The 15026-nt window shown below is 45.9% G+C and overlaps 10 protein-coding genes across 10 annotated transcripts; 5 read left to right on the top strand and 5 right to left on the bottom strand. All coding sequences in view use genetic code 12, as the record gives it.

The window, feature by feature from the left end:
• Positions 1 to 214: 214 nt before the first annotated feature.
• NTG1 (bifunctional N-glycosylase/AP lyase) lies at positions 215 to 1309 on the top strand (the record flags this gene model as incomplete). Its single annotated transcript, XM_025479259.1, has 1 exon — positions 215 to 1309. One exon carries the CDS (start codon positions 215 to 217, stop codon positions 1307 to 1309), a length of 1095 nt encoding a protein of 364 aa, XP_025338732.1.
• Positions 1310 to 1666: 357 nt separating this feature from the next.
• Positions 1667 to 2656, top strand: CXQ87_000689 (uncharacterized protein; the record flags this gene model as incomplete). The annotated part of the gene is made up of 1 exon (XM_025479258.1): positions 1667 to 2656. The coding sequence occupies one exon, from the start codon at positions 1667 to 1669 to the stop codon at positions 2654 to 2656; it is 990 nt and encodes a 329-aa protein (XP_025338731.1).
• Positions 2657 to 3223: 567 nt separating this feature from the next.
• On the top strand, positions 3224 to 5581 carry CCR4 (CCR4-NOT core exoribonuclease subunit; the record flags this gene model as incomplete). Its single annotated transcript, XM_025479257.1, has 1 exon — positions 3224 to 5581. The coding sequence occupies one exon, from the start codon at positions 3224 to 3226 to the stop codon at positions 5579 to 5581; it is 2358 nt and encodes a 785-aa protein (XP_025338730.1).
• A 215-nt stretch (positions 5582 to 5796) lies between these two features.
• Positions 5797 to 6786, top strand: CXQ87_000687 (phosphoglycerate mutase family protein; the record flags this gene model as incomplete). Its single annotated transcript, XM_025479256.1, has 1 exon — positions 5797 to 6786. One exon carries the CDS (start codon positions 5797 to 5799, stop codon positions 6784 to 6786), a length of 990 nt encoding a protein of 329 aa, XP_025338729.1.
• Positions 6787 to 6908: 122 nt separating this feature from the next.
• CXQ87_000686 (uncharacterized protein) lies at positions 6909 to 8543 on the bottom strand (the record flags this gene model as incomplete). The annotated part of the gene is made up of 1 exon (XM_025479255.1): positions 6909 to 8543. The coding sequence occupies one exon, from the start codon at positions 8541 to 8543 to the stop codon at positions 6909 to 6911; it is 1635 nt and encodes a 544-aa protein (XP_025338728.1).
• A 1447-nt stretch (positions 8544 to 9990) lies between these two features.
• URA4 (dihydroorotase) lies at positions 9991 to 11055 on the bottom strand (the record flags this gene model as incomplete). The annotated part of the gene is made up of 1 exon (XM_025479254.1): positions 9991 to 11055. One exon carries the CDS (start codon positions 11053 to 11055, stop codon positions 9991 to 9993), a length of 1065 nt encoding a protein of 354 aa, XP_025338727.1.
• A 113-nt stretch (positions 11056 to 11168) lies between these two features.
• Positions 11169 to 12081, bottom strand: CXQ87_000684 (uncharacterized protein; the record flags this gene model as incomplete). Its single annotated transcript, XM_025479253.1, has 2 exons — positions 11169 to 11457; positions 11561 to 12081. 2 exons carry the CDS (start codon positions 12079 to 12081, stop codon positions 11169 to 11171), a joined length of 810 nt encoding a protein of 269 aa, XP_025338726.1.
• Positions 12082 to 12181: 100 nt separating this feature from the next.
• Positions 12182 to 12613, top strand: CXQ87_000683 (U4/U6-U5 snRNP complex subunit; the record flags this gene model as incomplete). The annotated part of the gene is made up of 1 exon (XM_025479252.1): positions 12182 to 12613. One exon carries the CDS (start codon positions 12182 to 12184, stop codon positions 12611 to 12613), a length of 432 nt encoding a protein of 143 aa, XP_025338725.1.
• Positions 12614 to 12657: 44 nt separating this feature from the next.
• TFS1 (Tfs1p) lies at positions 12658 to 13287 on the bottom strand (the record flags this gene model as incomplete). The annotated part of the gene is made up of 1 exon (XM_025479251.1): positions 12658 to 13287. The coding sequence occupies one exon, from the start codon at positions 13285 to 13287 to the stop codon at positions 12658 to 12660; it is 630 nt and encodes a 209-aa protein (XP_025338724.1).
• A 702-nt stretch (positions 13288 to 13989) lies between these two features.
• HAP5 (Hap5p) lies at positions 13990 to 14985 on the bottom strand (the record flags this gene model as incomplete). Its single annotated transcript, XM_025479250.1, has 1 exon — positions 13990 to 14985. One exon carries the CDS (start codon positions 14983 to 14985, stop codon positions 13990 to 13992), a length of 996 nt encoding a protein of 331 aa, XP_025338723.1.
• Positions 14986 to 15026: the final 41 nt, after the last annotated feature.

Raw genomic sequence — 15026 nt, 5'->3', positions numbered from 1 at the left:
GCTCGACGGATCAACACCAAACCCCGGGTTTCTTCCCTAGTGCTTCAAAGTGGATTGTTCTAGAGACGCCCATTGTGCTCCAAAAGCATTTTGTGTAAATTTCACCCGTACAGAGCCAACGGTATTCGGACTTCGACTGCTTTTTGCCTAATTTGTGCGAAGTCAGATGCGCCACCTTATGTCTGTCAAATCTTCCCGCTGATTTGGTCCAACCATGCCTTCTAAGCGTATCATAACCAAGGCGGCCGATCAGGACGTGAAAAGACGTAAGTCCCCTCGTTTGGAGTCCAGATTCCAGCTTCAGTCCGTGGAAGTCAAGATCGAAGAGGAGGTGCCAGTCAAAGAGGAAGAAGTCATCAAGACGGAAACACGCGTGCAAACGGAGGCGATAAAGACAGAGGACACCAAAGAGGTTGAGGTCAAAGAAGAGGAGACGTGTTCCGCTGAGGTATCTCCTATCAACGGGACGTGTTTCTCCACGGTCAAGGACTCTGATCTCGCTGAAGGCCAACCGAAGAACTGGCAACACATCTACAATGAGATTATTGCCATGAGGGCCAAGATCGCCACGCCTGTGGACTCTATGGGCTGTGAAAAAATGCCCGATACTCTTTCGCCAGCATTACTGCAAAATCGGCCTCAGCTCTACCGGTTTCAGCTCCTCATTCTGCTTATGCTTTCTTCCCAGACGAAGGACGAGATCAACTACGAGGCGCTGCAGAACATGAAAGCCCATTTCATTTCCAAAGGTTTTGAAAATGGCGTTTGCATCGAGGCTGTCCGCTCTTCCACTGAATCTGAGCTCGATGAGCTTATCAAGCGTGTGGGCTTCCACCGCAGGAAGGCCATGTACATAAAGAAAGCCTGTGACCTACTTCACGAGAAGCACAATGGCGATATTCCTAAAACAATCGAGGAAGTCGTTGAGCTTCCTGGAGTGGGTCCCAAAATGGGGCATTTGCTTCTCCAGTTCGGCTGGGGCATCAACAGTGGTATTGGGGTGGATGTGCATATCCACCGCTTAGCGCAGAAATGGGGTTGGGTGCGAAAAACCGATAAGCCTGAGGCCACTCGGTTGGAGCTCGAACTGTGGCTTCCACGCAGGCTTTGGGCACAGGTCAATCCGTTATTGGTGGGATTCGGTCAAACCGTTTGCAACTCGCAGATTTCGAATTGTGACGTCTGTACGTTGTCGAAGGGCCTATGTAGGGGTGTGAACAGGAAGCTCCTTAAGGGTCCTATTAGCGAAGAAAGGCTAGCAAAACTCCGTCGCCAACGTGCGGATTTGCTGCCGTTAGTGGAGATTTAGAGAGTTCTTGAAATTATCTCGGCTACAATCGTCATGTTTTTGTTAGTGGCTTGATACCTTCCGTGTCGGTCTTTGCTACCTCGGTGTTACTGCGCATCAGGATACACAACGCATCTACTTGCCATCTCCGATCTTATAAGCACGCAGTGTCACACGCTCAGCAGCGGCATGTTAAAAATACCGTCGAGGTTTTCTCCACTGGCATGTCGATCACTACATTGCTCATCAAGATTCCATCTCGAATCAACTCCACCGATATATCCCCATACCCAGATTCAGCCACCTGCGGACTACGATGCCTTAGCTTATCGGAATTGGATACGACTTCGTGAACTGACACCTCAGTCCTTCTCAGTTATGTCTTTCAATCTCCTTTCACAGCATTACGTTTGGAAACAGGTGTTCGAATACCTTGATCCTCAGTATCTTGACTGGCCTCATTACAGATTCCCGCTCATAAACAGCACGATTAAACAACTACGGTGCGATATAATGTGCTTTCAAGAACTTGAATGTCTGGTATATCAGAACTTCTGGCGAAATCTGTTTCCGCTAGATAATTACCAGCTGATCTATTTGAGAAAGCCGCAGCCAGCATATTGGGGAACAAGGCCACCCGAGTTCATGGACGGCGTTGGCATATTCTTCAACAAATCCAGGTTCGATCTCATCGAGTCGAGAAATTTTCACTTTGGCGGCTATGTCGCTGATCATGGCGACAGGTTCGACCTCACCGAGGACGTCAATTCGAGACTTATACCCCGGAACACCGTGGCTATTTTAGCGCATCTCTACGACAAGTTCAAGAAGACTCATTTGTTTATCACAAACACGCATTTGTATTGGCTGCCGGCATTCAATGATGTCAAGTTATTGCAAACCAAGCTCCTTCTCAATGCGCTCGCCAGGTTTGTTGCAGACTCAGAACTTGAAAACCCTCCTGTTTTGATGTGTGGTGACTTCAATTCTACGCCAACGTCGTCAGTCTACCGTCTTCTTTCAAGAGGAAGAGTTAACATAGATACTGCTCAGGAGTTCAACTCCCGTGAGTATGGGTCGTTGCTTGATGGAGAGGAGGTAGAAACTTATATCAAGAATCCATTCGCTCTTTCCCCTGCCTATGGACCCCTTCTTGATAATTCTCTCTCGGAAACTCTTGATTTTACGAGTTATACTAGAAGTCTCACTGCTGTTTTGGACCACATATGGTTCTCCAAGAACCAGTTGGTCTCGACAAAGGTACTCGGCAAGGTCGAAAAGAACTACAGCCTAAATGCACCCGGCTTTCCTGATAGACAATTCCCATCAGACCACATTGCCTTAGTGTCTGAAATTGACTACGCATAAAATCGAGCCTATTTTCGCAGCCGGTGGATTTTCATTGCAATGTCCCGGCCCATCACCCCAGACAATAGATAGATACTTTTCGTTAATATTCCCAATTTTTCTTTGCTTTTTTTCGCCCATAATTTCAAATCCCCCGAATTTGATGGCAAAAGTTCAATTAATAGATGTGGTGATAGTCGTGCAATACACATCAAGTAACGTGACCTGCAACGAAAACTGCCCTGTCTAGATGTTCAACCCGAGTAACAATCAATCTTCGCCAACTTGAGTCGATCAAAGAATTTGTCAGTGATTTTATCCAATCAAGGAAATTCCTCACCCAATAAAGCCTTATAGCGAAATAGAGCTTGTTTTGTGGTGCCATACTTCCCCGAATTCGCTGCCCAACGTTTTTTCTTGTTCAACGAAGAGTCGACGCCGTTTCACAAACACAGCTGTATCTGGAGACATTAGACAATCCGGTAAACTTCGGCAAAGAAGGATTAGCTTGACCACTGGTTGCACCGAAAATCCTAAAGATTTTAAGCGTGTTCTGAAATCCCGGTGGAAAGCTCAAGCGAATAGGCGATGAACATAAATCAAAAGTTCCAGCTGAATCTGCAACCAGGCATACCATCACAGCAGATCTTGCTCCAGCAATTGCAACAGGGTCAACCTCAGAACCAGCAGCAAAGTGCCGCCTCTGGTCCTCAATACCCTGGCACGCAAGATGGTATGTATGCGGACTCTCAATATTACCAACGGAATGGTAACTCATTCAACCTGGCACCTGGACCTGGCTTTTTTCCTCCGCTGCAATTCCAAACTCAGCAGGGGCAGGCTCAAGGTGATCAGGTGTTGAATCAGTACCAGCAGACGCTTCAACAACCACCCAATTTGAACCCACAGAAGTTCATGAACCAGCAAGCCAGCATGTTACAACAGCCTCTTCAGCTGCTGCAGCAGCAGCCCCTGCAAGGCCAACAGCCACAATCCTCTCAGCCTCTGAATGTTCAGTTGGCTGCTGGAGGCTTCCAGCCTGCTGCGGCGAAGGTGAGCGCTATTAATGTTGATGATCCCAACACATTGTATTGGCAGCATCAGACACTGTTGTGCCAGTTGTCTCGCAGTGAAGATATTCCACATTTTTACGCAAAGCAGTACGCTCAGAATCTGAGAAAGAACAAAAACCCATATAACGATGTGAAGACAGTCTCGTTGATCGAGGCCACCAAGACCATTGTCAATGCATTGAAGGAACAGGAGAAGCAGCAGTTGGCCGCCCAAACTCCTAACACTCCAGCCGCATTGATGAGAAATAAGAAGATGGATTTGGAGGAAGATGAAGAACAAAGATTGATGGCTAGATCTCACGGTAAGCAATTGTGGTGCCATTTGGACTTATCTGGCCAAGGCTTGTTGAACCTCTCTCCTAAATTATTCAGGTACGATTTTTTGGAGAGCCTTTACTTGAATTACAACAAGCTCACTTCGATTCCTAAACAAATCAAAGAATTACGTGGTTTGAGAGTTTTGGACTTGTCACATAACAGAATCACTGAGGTGCCTCCTGAGTTGGGTCTTTGTTACAACTTACGTTACCTTTACCTCTTTGACAACAACATTAAGACTTTTCCAATTGAGTTCAGGAATTTGATAGAGTTGTTGTTTTTAGGTATTGAGGGAAATCCAATCGACTTGAAAATTGCAAACTTGGTGGCTGAGAGTGGACCTAAAGCCTTGATTAACTATTATAGGGACATGGAACCTACTTACGCGGAGCCAAAACCAAGATCATGGCTTTTGTTAAAGGAAGATGGTGAAATTATCGATCCTGTGACTAATCCAAATGCATACTCCGACGATCATGCTAATGCTGATGCATCAAGTACTTTCACCTTGATGTCGTACAACACCTTGTGTCAGCACTATGCTACCACGAAGTTGTACCAATACACTCCATCTTGGGCTTTGGATTGGGAGCACAGGAAGAACGCATTGAAAGAAGAAATCCTTGCACTTGCAACTGATGTTATTTGCTTGCAAGAGGTTGAAACTCGTACTTTCCATGAATTCTGGGTACCCCTCATGCAGAATGTTGGGTACAAGGGCTTCTTCTTCAGTAAGACAAGATCCAAAACCATGGGTGAACTTGAATCCAAGAAGGTTGATGGTTGTGCCACTTTCTACCGTGCTTCAAAGTTTCAATTTGTTCAAAAGCAAAACTTCGAGTACAACACTGTGTGCATGGGCTCAGACAAATACAAGAAGACAAAGGATTTGTTCAACAGATTCATGAACAAGGATCATATTGCCTTAATTGTTCAACTACAGCACATTGAGACAGGCGAGAAGATAATCTTTGTGAATACTCACTTGCATTGGGACCCTGCGTTCAACGATGTGAAGGCATTGCAAGTTGGTATTTTGTTGGAGGAATTGCTGGGAGTCATCAAGAAATTCAACCACACCTCTAATCAGGAAGAGATTAAAAATTCGTCGGTTATCATTTGCGGTGATTTCAACTCTACGAAGAACAGTGCGGTGTATCAATTGTTCTCCACTGGTTCAGTGTCTAAGCACGAGGACTTGGAGGGCAAGGACTACGGAAGATTCACAGACGAAGGATTCCATCACTCCTTCAAGTTGAAGTCGGCTTACGACCACATTGCATCTGACTTCCCGTTCACTAATTACACGCCAACTTTCACTGATGTGATCGACTACGTTTGGTACACCACGCCTACCTTGCAGGTGCAGGGTTTGCTTAGTAAAGCTGACGAAGAGTATATGAGTCACCATATTGGTATTCCCAACGCGCATTTTGCCTCTGATCATATACCTCTCGTGACGAAGTTCAAGGTGCGGAAGAAGGGTGCATCATCTGGAGTGAAGAAGCCAGACTTCAAGCCAGATTTCAAAGGCGGCTCCTCCAGAAAGACGTGATGACAAGAATGATGTTAGATGAAGATGCAGGGTCTCCATACCCTGAGTGTATTTTAGTATAAACTGATAAAAGTGAGGTGTAGAGACTGCGTAGGTGGGGTACGTGGGGGACCTCGTAACGGATTTTTAGGCTTTGCGAAACGCTACTCCGAAATTCTACCCATTGAACTACTCGCGTACTTATAGAGCATCGCTGGGTCACCAATTTTCACAGCATGTCCCTTTTAATTCCGTCAATCCAAGATCGCCACGATGCTCTTGGTCATCTAGATGTTAGAGAGTGGTTCGCAGAAACGGTTACAAAAGCACTTCAAGATGAGAAGCTGAGAGACAATTTCAAATGGTCTTTTGAAGTGGTACCGGGCTTCTTTGCACAGTCGGATGAGAAGACCGATGATGTGAAGTTTAACTATGCCTTCAACAACATTGGACGACTCAAATCTTGGGACGACCTCATTGAGGAATTGAAGGACTTGAATAGAAATGCTAAACCTAATGAGGTGTACAAGCTCGTCACATGTGCTAGACATGGTGAAGGATTCCATAACATCGTTGTCGACAAGTACGGAATCCAAGCCTGGTCTGAAAAATGGTCTCATCTCAATACCGATGGTGAGTTGGAATATGGTCCTGATACCATGCTATCTGAAAAGGGCATTGAGCAGGCTAGACAGAATCATGAAGTGTGGGAGAAGGAGATCAAGGAGCATGGTGCTCCATTGCCAGACAAATTCTATGTTTCTCCGTTGCAAAGATCAATGTGGACTCTACAGTATACCTGGGAGGGACTCAGATCGGCGGATCAAAAGGCCGTAATTGTGGAGAAGCTTAGAGAGCGGTATGGCTCCCATACATGCAATAAAAGAAGTACAAAAAGCATTATAGAAAAGAGGTTCCTGGAATACGGTTATGAGTTTGAGGACGGTTTCCTGGAAGAGGATTCTCTTCATACTGACGAGCAAGAAACCCACCATCATCATTGTGTGAGGACCAACGATTTCTGCCAGGAATTGTTTGAGAAGGACTGGGACAGCCAAGCAAATGCTGTCGATCGTGAAAAAGCATTAGCTAACACTTTCATTTCCACTACATCTCATGCGGGAACCATCAGCGAACTCTTGACTGTCTTCAACCATAGACCCTTCGCCATTTCCACAGGAGGTATGATCCCCGTGGTAGTCAAGGCAACCAGAAGGATAGACTAATACTACAGATCTCACTGTTCTCTAAAAAATTTTTATAAAGATCCTAAATAAGTTACCTATTCCAAACGTGATCAAAGTGATCTGACGAACTAAAGTAAATTTGAAGTCGCTCGGACAGACGTTTATGTCTTCTTCTCTTCGGTTGAGGAGGTGTCAGAGGCTGAGCCCTGGTGCACACGAGGCTCCATCTTGTCCTTAGGATCATTGAAGCTCTCTCCAGACTCCTCGTATTCATTAACGAGGGTACCATCACCCAAGTTGGAAAGGTCATAGCCGTTGACCTTCAAGTACTGAATGAAGTTCTTGTCCTCGTCATTGATGGCTTCCTGGCCGACAGATGGACAGAAGAACAAGGTCAAGACAGCGGAGAAAAGACACAAACCAGAAGAGATATAGAATGCAGTTCTGACACCTTCGTCAGAGTCGGCACCACCATTGTTCTTCAAGATGATGGGGAAAATGTAAGTACCGACGAAAGCACCCACCTTACCAATGGCAGCAGCAATACCATAGTACTGACCTCTAACAGCAGTGGCTGAAGTCTTGGAAGCCAAACAGCCGACGTTGTTACCTGGGCCAAACTCACCCAAGGCAGAGAAGACACCATATACAACAACAAAGCCACCAATCTGGTGCTTTAAAGTCTTATAACCGGCCGTCATACCAAAGCCGACAATTGCCTGTGCGGCAAGACCACCAGCCATAGTAAGACGAGGGCCGAAGTAATCAGTAGCGAAACCACCGATGAATGTACCTGGAATATAGAAGAGGTTGAAAACAACGTTCCATCCAAATGACTTGTACATGTCATGATCAGGAATAATGATTCCCAAAATGTAGTTCGAGTAAAGACCGAAGGAGTAAGCGGAGAAATCGTAAATGAACCACACGATGGAAACGATTGATAATCTGAACCAGTAAAATTTAACAACGAGCCACCATGGGAACTTCTTCACAGACTTCATGTTTGTCTTCTCGTACGATTCAGAGTTCTTCATCTTTCTTCTCATAAAGAAGAGGGCAAATGGAGGAAAAACACCAAGGCCGAGGGTCAATCTCCAAACAGGCTCCAAGTGTCTGTCAGAGAAGATCCACAACAAGACCATAGGCACGAAAGCGGCAACCACGTAACCGAAGTCAATGCAAGAGTTGGTGAACCAGACAAAGTATCTGTTTCTGTGACCAGCAGGCAACTGGTTGGCGAATTCAGATGCAATGACAGAAGAGGTAGGATATTCAGCACCAATACCTACACCCAAGAAGAAACGGAAAGTGGTCAAGGCGGCGAACATGCCCTCTGGGGTGACACCCCATGTGGCAACAGCACAGAGAAGGGTGAAGACGATAAGGATGATGTTGGCGGCCAACATACCACCCTTCCTAGCGAAATGGTCGGAAATGTATCCGAAAGATAACTGACCCAAGACCGTACCGGCGAAAGCGATAGCTGCAACATTGGAGATAGCATTCGACTCGGCGTACTGGTTTGGGTAAATGGTAGACAAACAGGTGGTAACAGCAGAGATGGAGTTATTGACGTAACCATCAGAGAAGAGACCGGCACCGGAGATGAAGGCAGGCCACAAGTTCTTGAACTGGACTTTTCTGACCGCCTTTTCGTTTTCGGCGTCAGCCTCTTCCGCCAAAGCCGAATTCCTCTCACGCTGAGCCTTAGTCAAGGCTAATTCGCCAGGAATTCTTTCATACCATCCGCAGAAGGCATCTCTGACAGAATGCGGTAAGTCTCTGCTAGACATTGATGAATGTGTGCCAAGTAAAAAAAGTAGCCCGTTGCCAAGGGAATTTGACAGGAAGATCAGTGAGAACTAAAGTAAGGGACTGCTTGGCAATTGAACCCCTTGTTTTAAGGAAATAATGGAGAAGTGAAAAATAATGAATGGTGTGAATTGCGGATCAGCAGGGTTTTATATGCGTGGGATTGGCCGGGCAAATGCACTATGTGAGGCTAGCAGTACTCACTGCGACCAAAAGCGCCGTATGAGAAGCAAAAAAAAAAAAAAAAAAAAAAAAAAGAAGAACAAAGCCTATCTGTGCTGCACGGTTGCCGCACCCGCAGATGGACGAACGTGACAAAAATTAGCTAATAGACCCGGTTCGCGATAGCGAGGATCATTTTTCCCTTTCAATCGGGCTCTTATCTTGGAATGTAGCGGCACCTAAAACGTGGAGGCTTTTAGATAAAGTTGCCTATGACCTAACTTAATTTTCGTCAGCCCTCTTGTGGTTGTCCCCGGTACTTGTATTCTGTCACCTTGGACCCGCAAGGTAACCCCCACGAGGGCACTTTTCAGTCTCATGAGTATTAGCCGAGTCGCACAGCGCCTTTTAGCACCACATGGCTAGTGCTGAAACGTGGGGTCTTAGGTCGTACAAAGGGGACGATTGACTGAGGCTAGCAATTACGGTGATAAAATAGCGGATTACTGGTTCTTGAAGGTTTCTGAAATTCGGATTGTTCGGGCAGTATGTCGATGCTCTCGCGCTGATCCAAATCTCTCACAAGACACTTAACACGCAATCTGCGTGGTTGCTTCCGTGCGTTGCTTGGAACGCTTCAACGCAGTACTGTGCCTAACCGAACGAATTGTTTCTTTTGATGCCGTTTCATCCTGATCAATTACTGTCGTAATTAACGACGCGTGAATTTCCGAAGGGTCCATGCGGCAATAGCAAGATCGGTGCTCGACTCGCGACCGTGGAATCTTCTTGCGTTTTCGGTTGCATCCGAGCATTGTCCCTTTTGCCCGAGTTGTGCACCCATTGCAATATTCTCATTAAACTTCATACTTGAATCGTTATCAACGAACTTCTGGAAATCACGCTGGACGGCTCGTGGCAGTGACGCTATGCATTTAGCAGATATCACGAATATGCCAGGTCTCCAATAGTCATCTCACCTCTGGTTTGGCAGCTGTGCAGCCCCTGGTCCATGCAGGCCTCTCAGTATTCGGTTCCAAGCACTGTTTCGGCCAAACTTTCCTGTTTCGCTAGTGGCTTTTTTAAAGCTTAATTCTAAGTTTTTGGGACTCGAAGTAATACTATGGTATACTTTTATTGGTGCGTAAGAACAGCAACTTTCCTCTTCACTATGTACTGAATTTGTTGTCTAACTTTATTTATTTTTCTTCGAAAAAGATGAAATCTATTCCCCCACTTTCTTATCCCACTCCCAAAAAAATTTATCTATCTCCACTCAACAGCGTATTTCAAAGTGTCTCCCGCCTTGAAGGGCACAACTTCTAATTTGTCGTTGCCAATTACCTGCGGTACAGCGTTATCGCGACGAACAAGCACCGCCTTATCTTGACTCACCAAGTCTTCATCCTTGATCTGATAAAACTCCCGTCCATTTTCAGAAACAAATTTACGTAAATTTTCGAGCTTTCCAGCCGCCTCGAAAACCTCCGCAACATAGGCAATGGCGTTGCTTTGCGTGTAAACGCCTGCGCAGACGCCAGTGTGCTTAGCCTTGTTCTCGATAGGGTGGGGAGCCGAATCCGAACCAAAGAAAAAGTATTTCTCGCCAGAGGTGGCGGCCTCAACCAAGGCTCTCATATCAGCAGGCAACTTGGCAACAGGTTTACAGAAATTAATTGGGTTTCCTGCCCATGCGTCGATAGTTAAGGAGAGATGGTGGGCAGTGATGGTAGCTGCGACCTTCGACGCAGGGTTCTCCTTGTGAATTTGACGGATTGTGTTGATGGCGCTCTCTGTTGTACAGTGCTCCAAAATAATCTTCAAGTTGGGGAAATCACGGTGCAACTTGAGGAGAGCAGGCATGAATTGGGGCTCTGCGTTCAAGACATGGATGTCTTCGTCCTTGGAAGGTGGCTTCTCGCCATGCAAGTTAAGAACAAGGTTGTTTTCCTCAAGGGCCTTGAAGATTGGGTAAAAACTCGAGAAGTCGTTGGGGTCAACACCAGCAGAGGAGTTGGTGGTGACACCAGCTGGGTAGCATTTGACACCATGGATTGCACCAATCTTAGCCGCCTCATTGATAAGCTCGGGCGTCAAGTCTTTGCACAAGTAAAAACTCATCAAGAAAGTCGTTTTTGGTGAAAGTTTCTGGAGATCATTCTTGTACTGGACCACACGATCAATGGTGGTGATGGGAGGAACCAAGTTGGGCATCACATATGCGATGGACACACCACCTTCCCTGACAGTGGGAGTAATGAGATCCATCATTTTACCATCACGAAGATGGACATGCATGTCAGCGGTGATACCAAGTTCGATTTCGGTCATCTTAATTATACACTGGTGCTTGTCTTGGTTACTACCGGAAAAAAAAAAAAAAAAAAGATGCTGAAAAAATCTATTGTAGATCTCGATAAGCCACACGTGATATACCCCAGATTTTAGACACTTTCCAAAGATTCAGATTCATGAGGGAACATTTCTATGGTTTCCTTTGAGTCGTGGTTCACTAGGATTGATGTTTGGATTACATCGACGTATGGTGCTTCAACTTGATGAGTGAGTGCCTCAAGCATCTCGTAAACGGCCTTCTCATCGGGAGTTCCCGCGGGTTCACCTATCCATAAAACGATGAGAGAGTACTCTTCTGTTGCTTTCAGTAAGGAAATACCTATAGTTGGAACTGCATTGTTAGTTGTGATGGTCTTTTTGCCTAGCGACACACATACCCTTAATACTCATTGGCTGCGAAATCTTGTCTAATGAAATTACCCTCGCAAACACCTGAAAGCAATGGAGTTCGTCAGGTGGCAGGACTTTCATAAATATCGACAGCTTCGAGTAGATATTCTTTGATGTTGGCGAAACCTCTGCTCTTAGCAAATGCAACTTTTTTCTCATTGTGTATTCTGCGTTGATCGTTCTAATCATGAGTCCTAGTGCCTCCGTATTGTCGACTTTCATCTTCGACTCAACCTTCTCGTCATTTTCGTCTTTTTGAATCCATAAACGCCACTGGCTAGGAAATACCTTGAGATTGGTCCTCCGCTTAAGTTGCCTCTCGGTCTTGAGATGATGATATATGAGACAATCGTGCTCATTAGATATAATCATCTTTGTAGCCAGGCAACTGATTAAATGACGCGGGGGGCTAACTTCAGACGATCTACTCACTTCCCTCTCATCAATCGTTATGCCATCGTTAGCCTTGAATAGCGCTTTGACATGATCTCGAATCTTGAATCGGGTGTAGTAGTGCGGTTTTTCTTCAAGGAAACTCTCATCCGAACTAGTCACCTCCTTGTCGGTTTCACAGTTGATGATTTCAGTTTCGAAGTCTTCATTACCTGACATTTTTGTGGAACACAACTGGTACAAAGTGGTTGCAAAAAAAAGCCAGTGCGGCTCTGCCTCGCACATAGGAACCTCATCTTTAAAGCTTCTTTACACACCAATGAGCTCCATCTTTCTTCCCCATCTACGAACTGGTTGGCATGTCGATCAGGCCATCTTATCCGAAGATGAAAGACTTGTCATCATCCGTTTTGGCAAGGACTATGACCGCCTGTGTATGATAATGGATGAAGTACTTTACGGTATCGCCGAGAAGGTGAAGAACTTTGCCGCTATATATGTCTGTGACATAGAACAGGTTCCTGATTTCAATGAAATGTACGAGCTTTACGATCCTTGCACAGTGATGTTCTTTTACCGCAACAAACACATGATGTGTGACTTCGGCACTGGCAACAACAACAAGCTCAATTTCCTAATAGACAGCAAACAAGAGATGATTGATATCATCGAGACGATATATAGAGGTGCCATTAAGGGCAAAGGTTTGGTGGTGAGCCCGAAAGACTACAGCTCTGCGAGATTGAGGTAACTACAACGAAACGTGGGAAGACCTTTCGGATTCAGACATTCTATCTACTCCTGGACTTCGTTTTGAGCAAAGAAGAAGTTTACGGCCAACAATTGAGAGCTGCCGCCGTGCTTCTTGAAATAGTCTCTGACTCCCGAGCCAGGCAGCTCAGTACCCCAAGTGGGTCTGTCTGGTGGAGTAACCAAGTTGGCCTTGGGGTCCTGCTTGTACAACAAGAAAACATACCTGTGCTTTCCGGTCTTCTCTGGAGGAGCTGGGCCGACGTAGCTCAAAAGCTCATTACCCTTGCTGATGTCCAAGATTGTCGACAAGGATTCCTCCGAGTCAGCATTGTTGGTGTTCAAAGGCAAGTCTGTGACGAGCCAGTGGGCGTATTCGGACCACTTCTTGTCACCTCTGGTTGGTGCATCTGGATCAGTCAAGACCAAGGTGAACTTGTCGTCACTGTTCACTTGCAATTCCTTCTCCTGGTTAGGGGAGTTCAAGGTGAACTGTATGGTGGGGATGTGCTGGGTGTCAGCTACCTTCAAAGTGTTGCCCAAGGTGACATGGTGGTCTTTAGAGTACTCAATGGTGAGCAAACCTTGTGTATCAAACTTGTCGACAACATCGGGAATAATGGAATGCTTGTTGTAAGCTTCATCCAATGATTGGGAAATAGTCATTAAATTCATTTTGGGTAGCCGGAATTTAGATGTAAAGAAGGAGGGCCTTGCTTGCCTGGCTAGAGTACCCCTATATATAGAGAACATCACTCAATTGCTAAAAAGAGGAGGTTACCATATACCACATGACGTACAAGGGAGCGTGAGCAGCCTATATAGACCGTAGTGCACTTAACCCTAGTGAGTGGCTCCCTGTTCGCCTCCCGCTCCATTGAGCGCCTCCCGACAAGATCCGAGCTCCTTGCATACAATTAACCTAAAGGGGGTATCTCTGTAGTTGTCTTGATCTGACAATTTCTTTTTTAATTCTTAATAAGGTATGGACATGAAGGCTTTAAAAAGTATGGGGGTCTAGGTCATTATTGTTCTGCAAGAAGCAGGGTTGAAAATTGCTCGAGCGACTAGAAGTTTCCATTTTTTTATGTGGCATGGAGAATGTTGCGAAATAGCAATGTTGAACGGGAAATATAAAAAATCGACATCTGATCAAAACAACCCTCTATCGAGTCCAACGTTCGAATTGAGAGTTTGCCATCACTAGCCGAGTTAATTGAATACTAAACTTTGCCTTGTTTGACACAATTCTACTTTTGCGCTCAGCAATTGATTAAAGTACATTAGGCTACTCATACAGGGTCTGCTTATACAGCCGTTTTCAAATCCGGGCCACTGGGGCGTGTTCGTTTATCATCAACAAGGCGTCTGCCACCTCTAGTAATTGTTTTCATAAGGCTGGTAGTTGTCGAAATTGTAGCTCGAGCTCTCCTCGTTCTCTTCTTGTTTAACTCCATCATCTCTAGGCGCACCCATGTCGTCTAAGGGTGGAACTTGTTGCGGAAGTTCCTTATTGTCCGTTGAGCGGTTCGGAAGCTGGGGCAGTCTAGTTTGAGGAAGATGTGGAACGTTTTGTAGAGGCAGTCCTTGACTGCCGGGCAGGTGAGTATTCTGTCCCATAGGAACCGCGTTCTGAGGTGGTCCTTGAGGGTTTGCAGTGCCACGAATCTGGTTCACACCCATTGGTGGCTGCTGGAGGTGGTGCATAGGTGGCTGCGAAGAAGTAGTAACATAGCTACCAGTTCGGGACTGACCAGGGAATGACTTCTTCGGCTTCTCTTCTTCGCGAGGAACAACATCAATGAGGAAATCGAACATATCGCTTTTAGTCAATGCAGCTGCAATGTCAGACTTCTGGAGCGTTCTCCGCTTATTCTCCTCGGCGTGGATCCACGCACGCATGGTCAATTCAGTGATGAAGACGTCACAACCCTTGGCGAACAAAATTGGCGCCTCGGCACTAATCATTCTCACCTCTTCATCTGTTTTCATCACCTTCTTGATTCTTGCCAAAGGTAACTGGTGATTTTTAAAATCATGGTCGTCGTTTTCGATGGAGTCAATCGTTTCTTGCCAATATTGCATCAACAAATCTCTATTCTTACCCGTCAAACCTTGGCCCACATTACCAAAAACTCCACCGGGCTGAGGCTGTGCCTGTTGCTGAGCCACAGCAGCATCAGCAGCCGCCTGGGCTGCTAAGAGTTCCTCTTCGTCCACTATGGGATGCAGCGTCGCCAGTGGTGGTGCTCTTTCCTGGACCGCCAGCATGGGCTGTTCATCAAATTGCTGATTGTCGACTCCATTGTGACCCTGCTCCTGGTTGATATGAGGGAGCTCTTGGTCGTCCAAGTAGGCGTTGTTATACTCCATTATTGGGAGTTATAGGCTGTTAGTGAGAATCTTGTGAGTCT

The sequence above is a fragment of the Candidozyma duobushaemuli genome (genome assembly GCF_002926085.2).
Source record: "Candidozyma duobushaemuli strain B09383 chromosome Unknown A_B09383, whole genome shotgun sequence".
In the NCBI taxonomy this organism is placed as follows: domain Eukaryota; kingdom Fungi; phylum Ascomycota; class Pichiomycetes; order Serinales; family Metschnikowiaceae; genus Candidozyma; species Candidozyma duobushaemuli.
The sequence above is the reverse complement of the archived record's forward strand: the minus strand, read 5'-3'. Positions and strand labels throughout refer to the sequence as shown.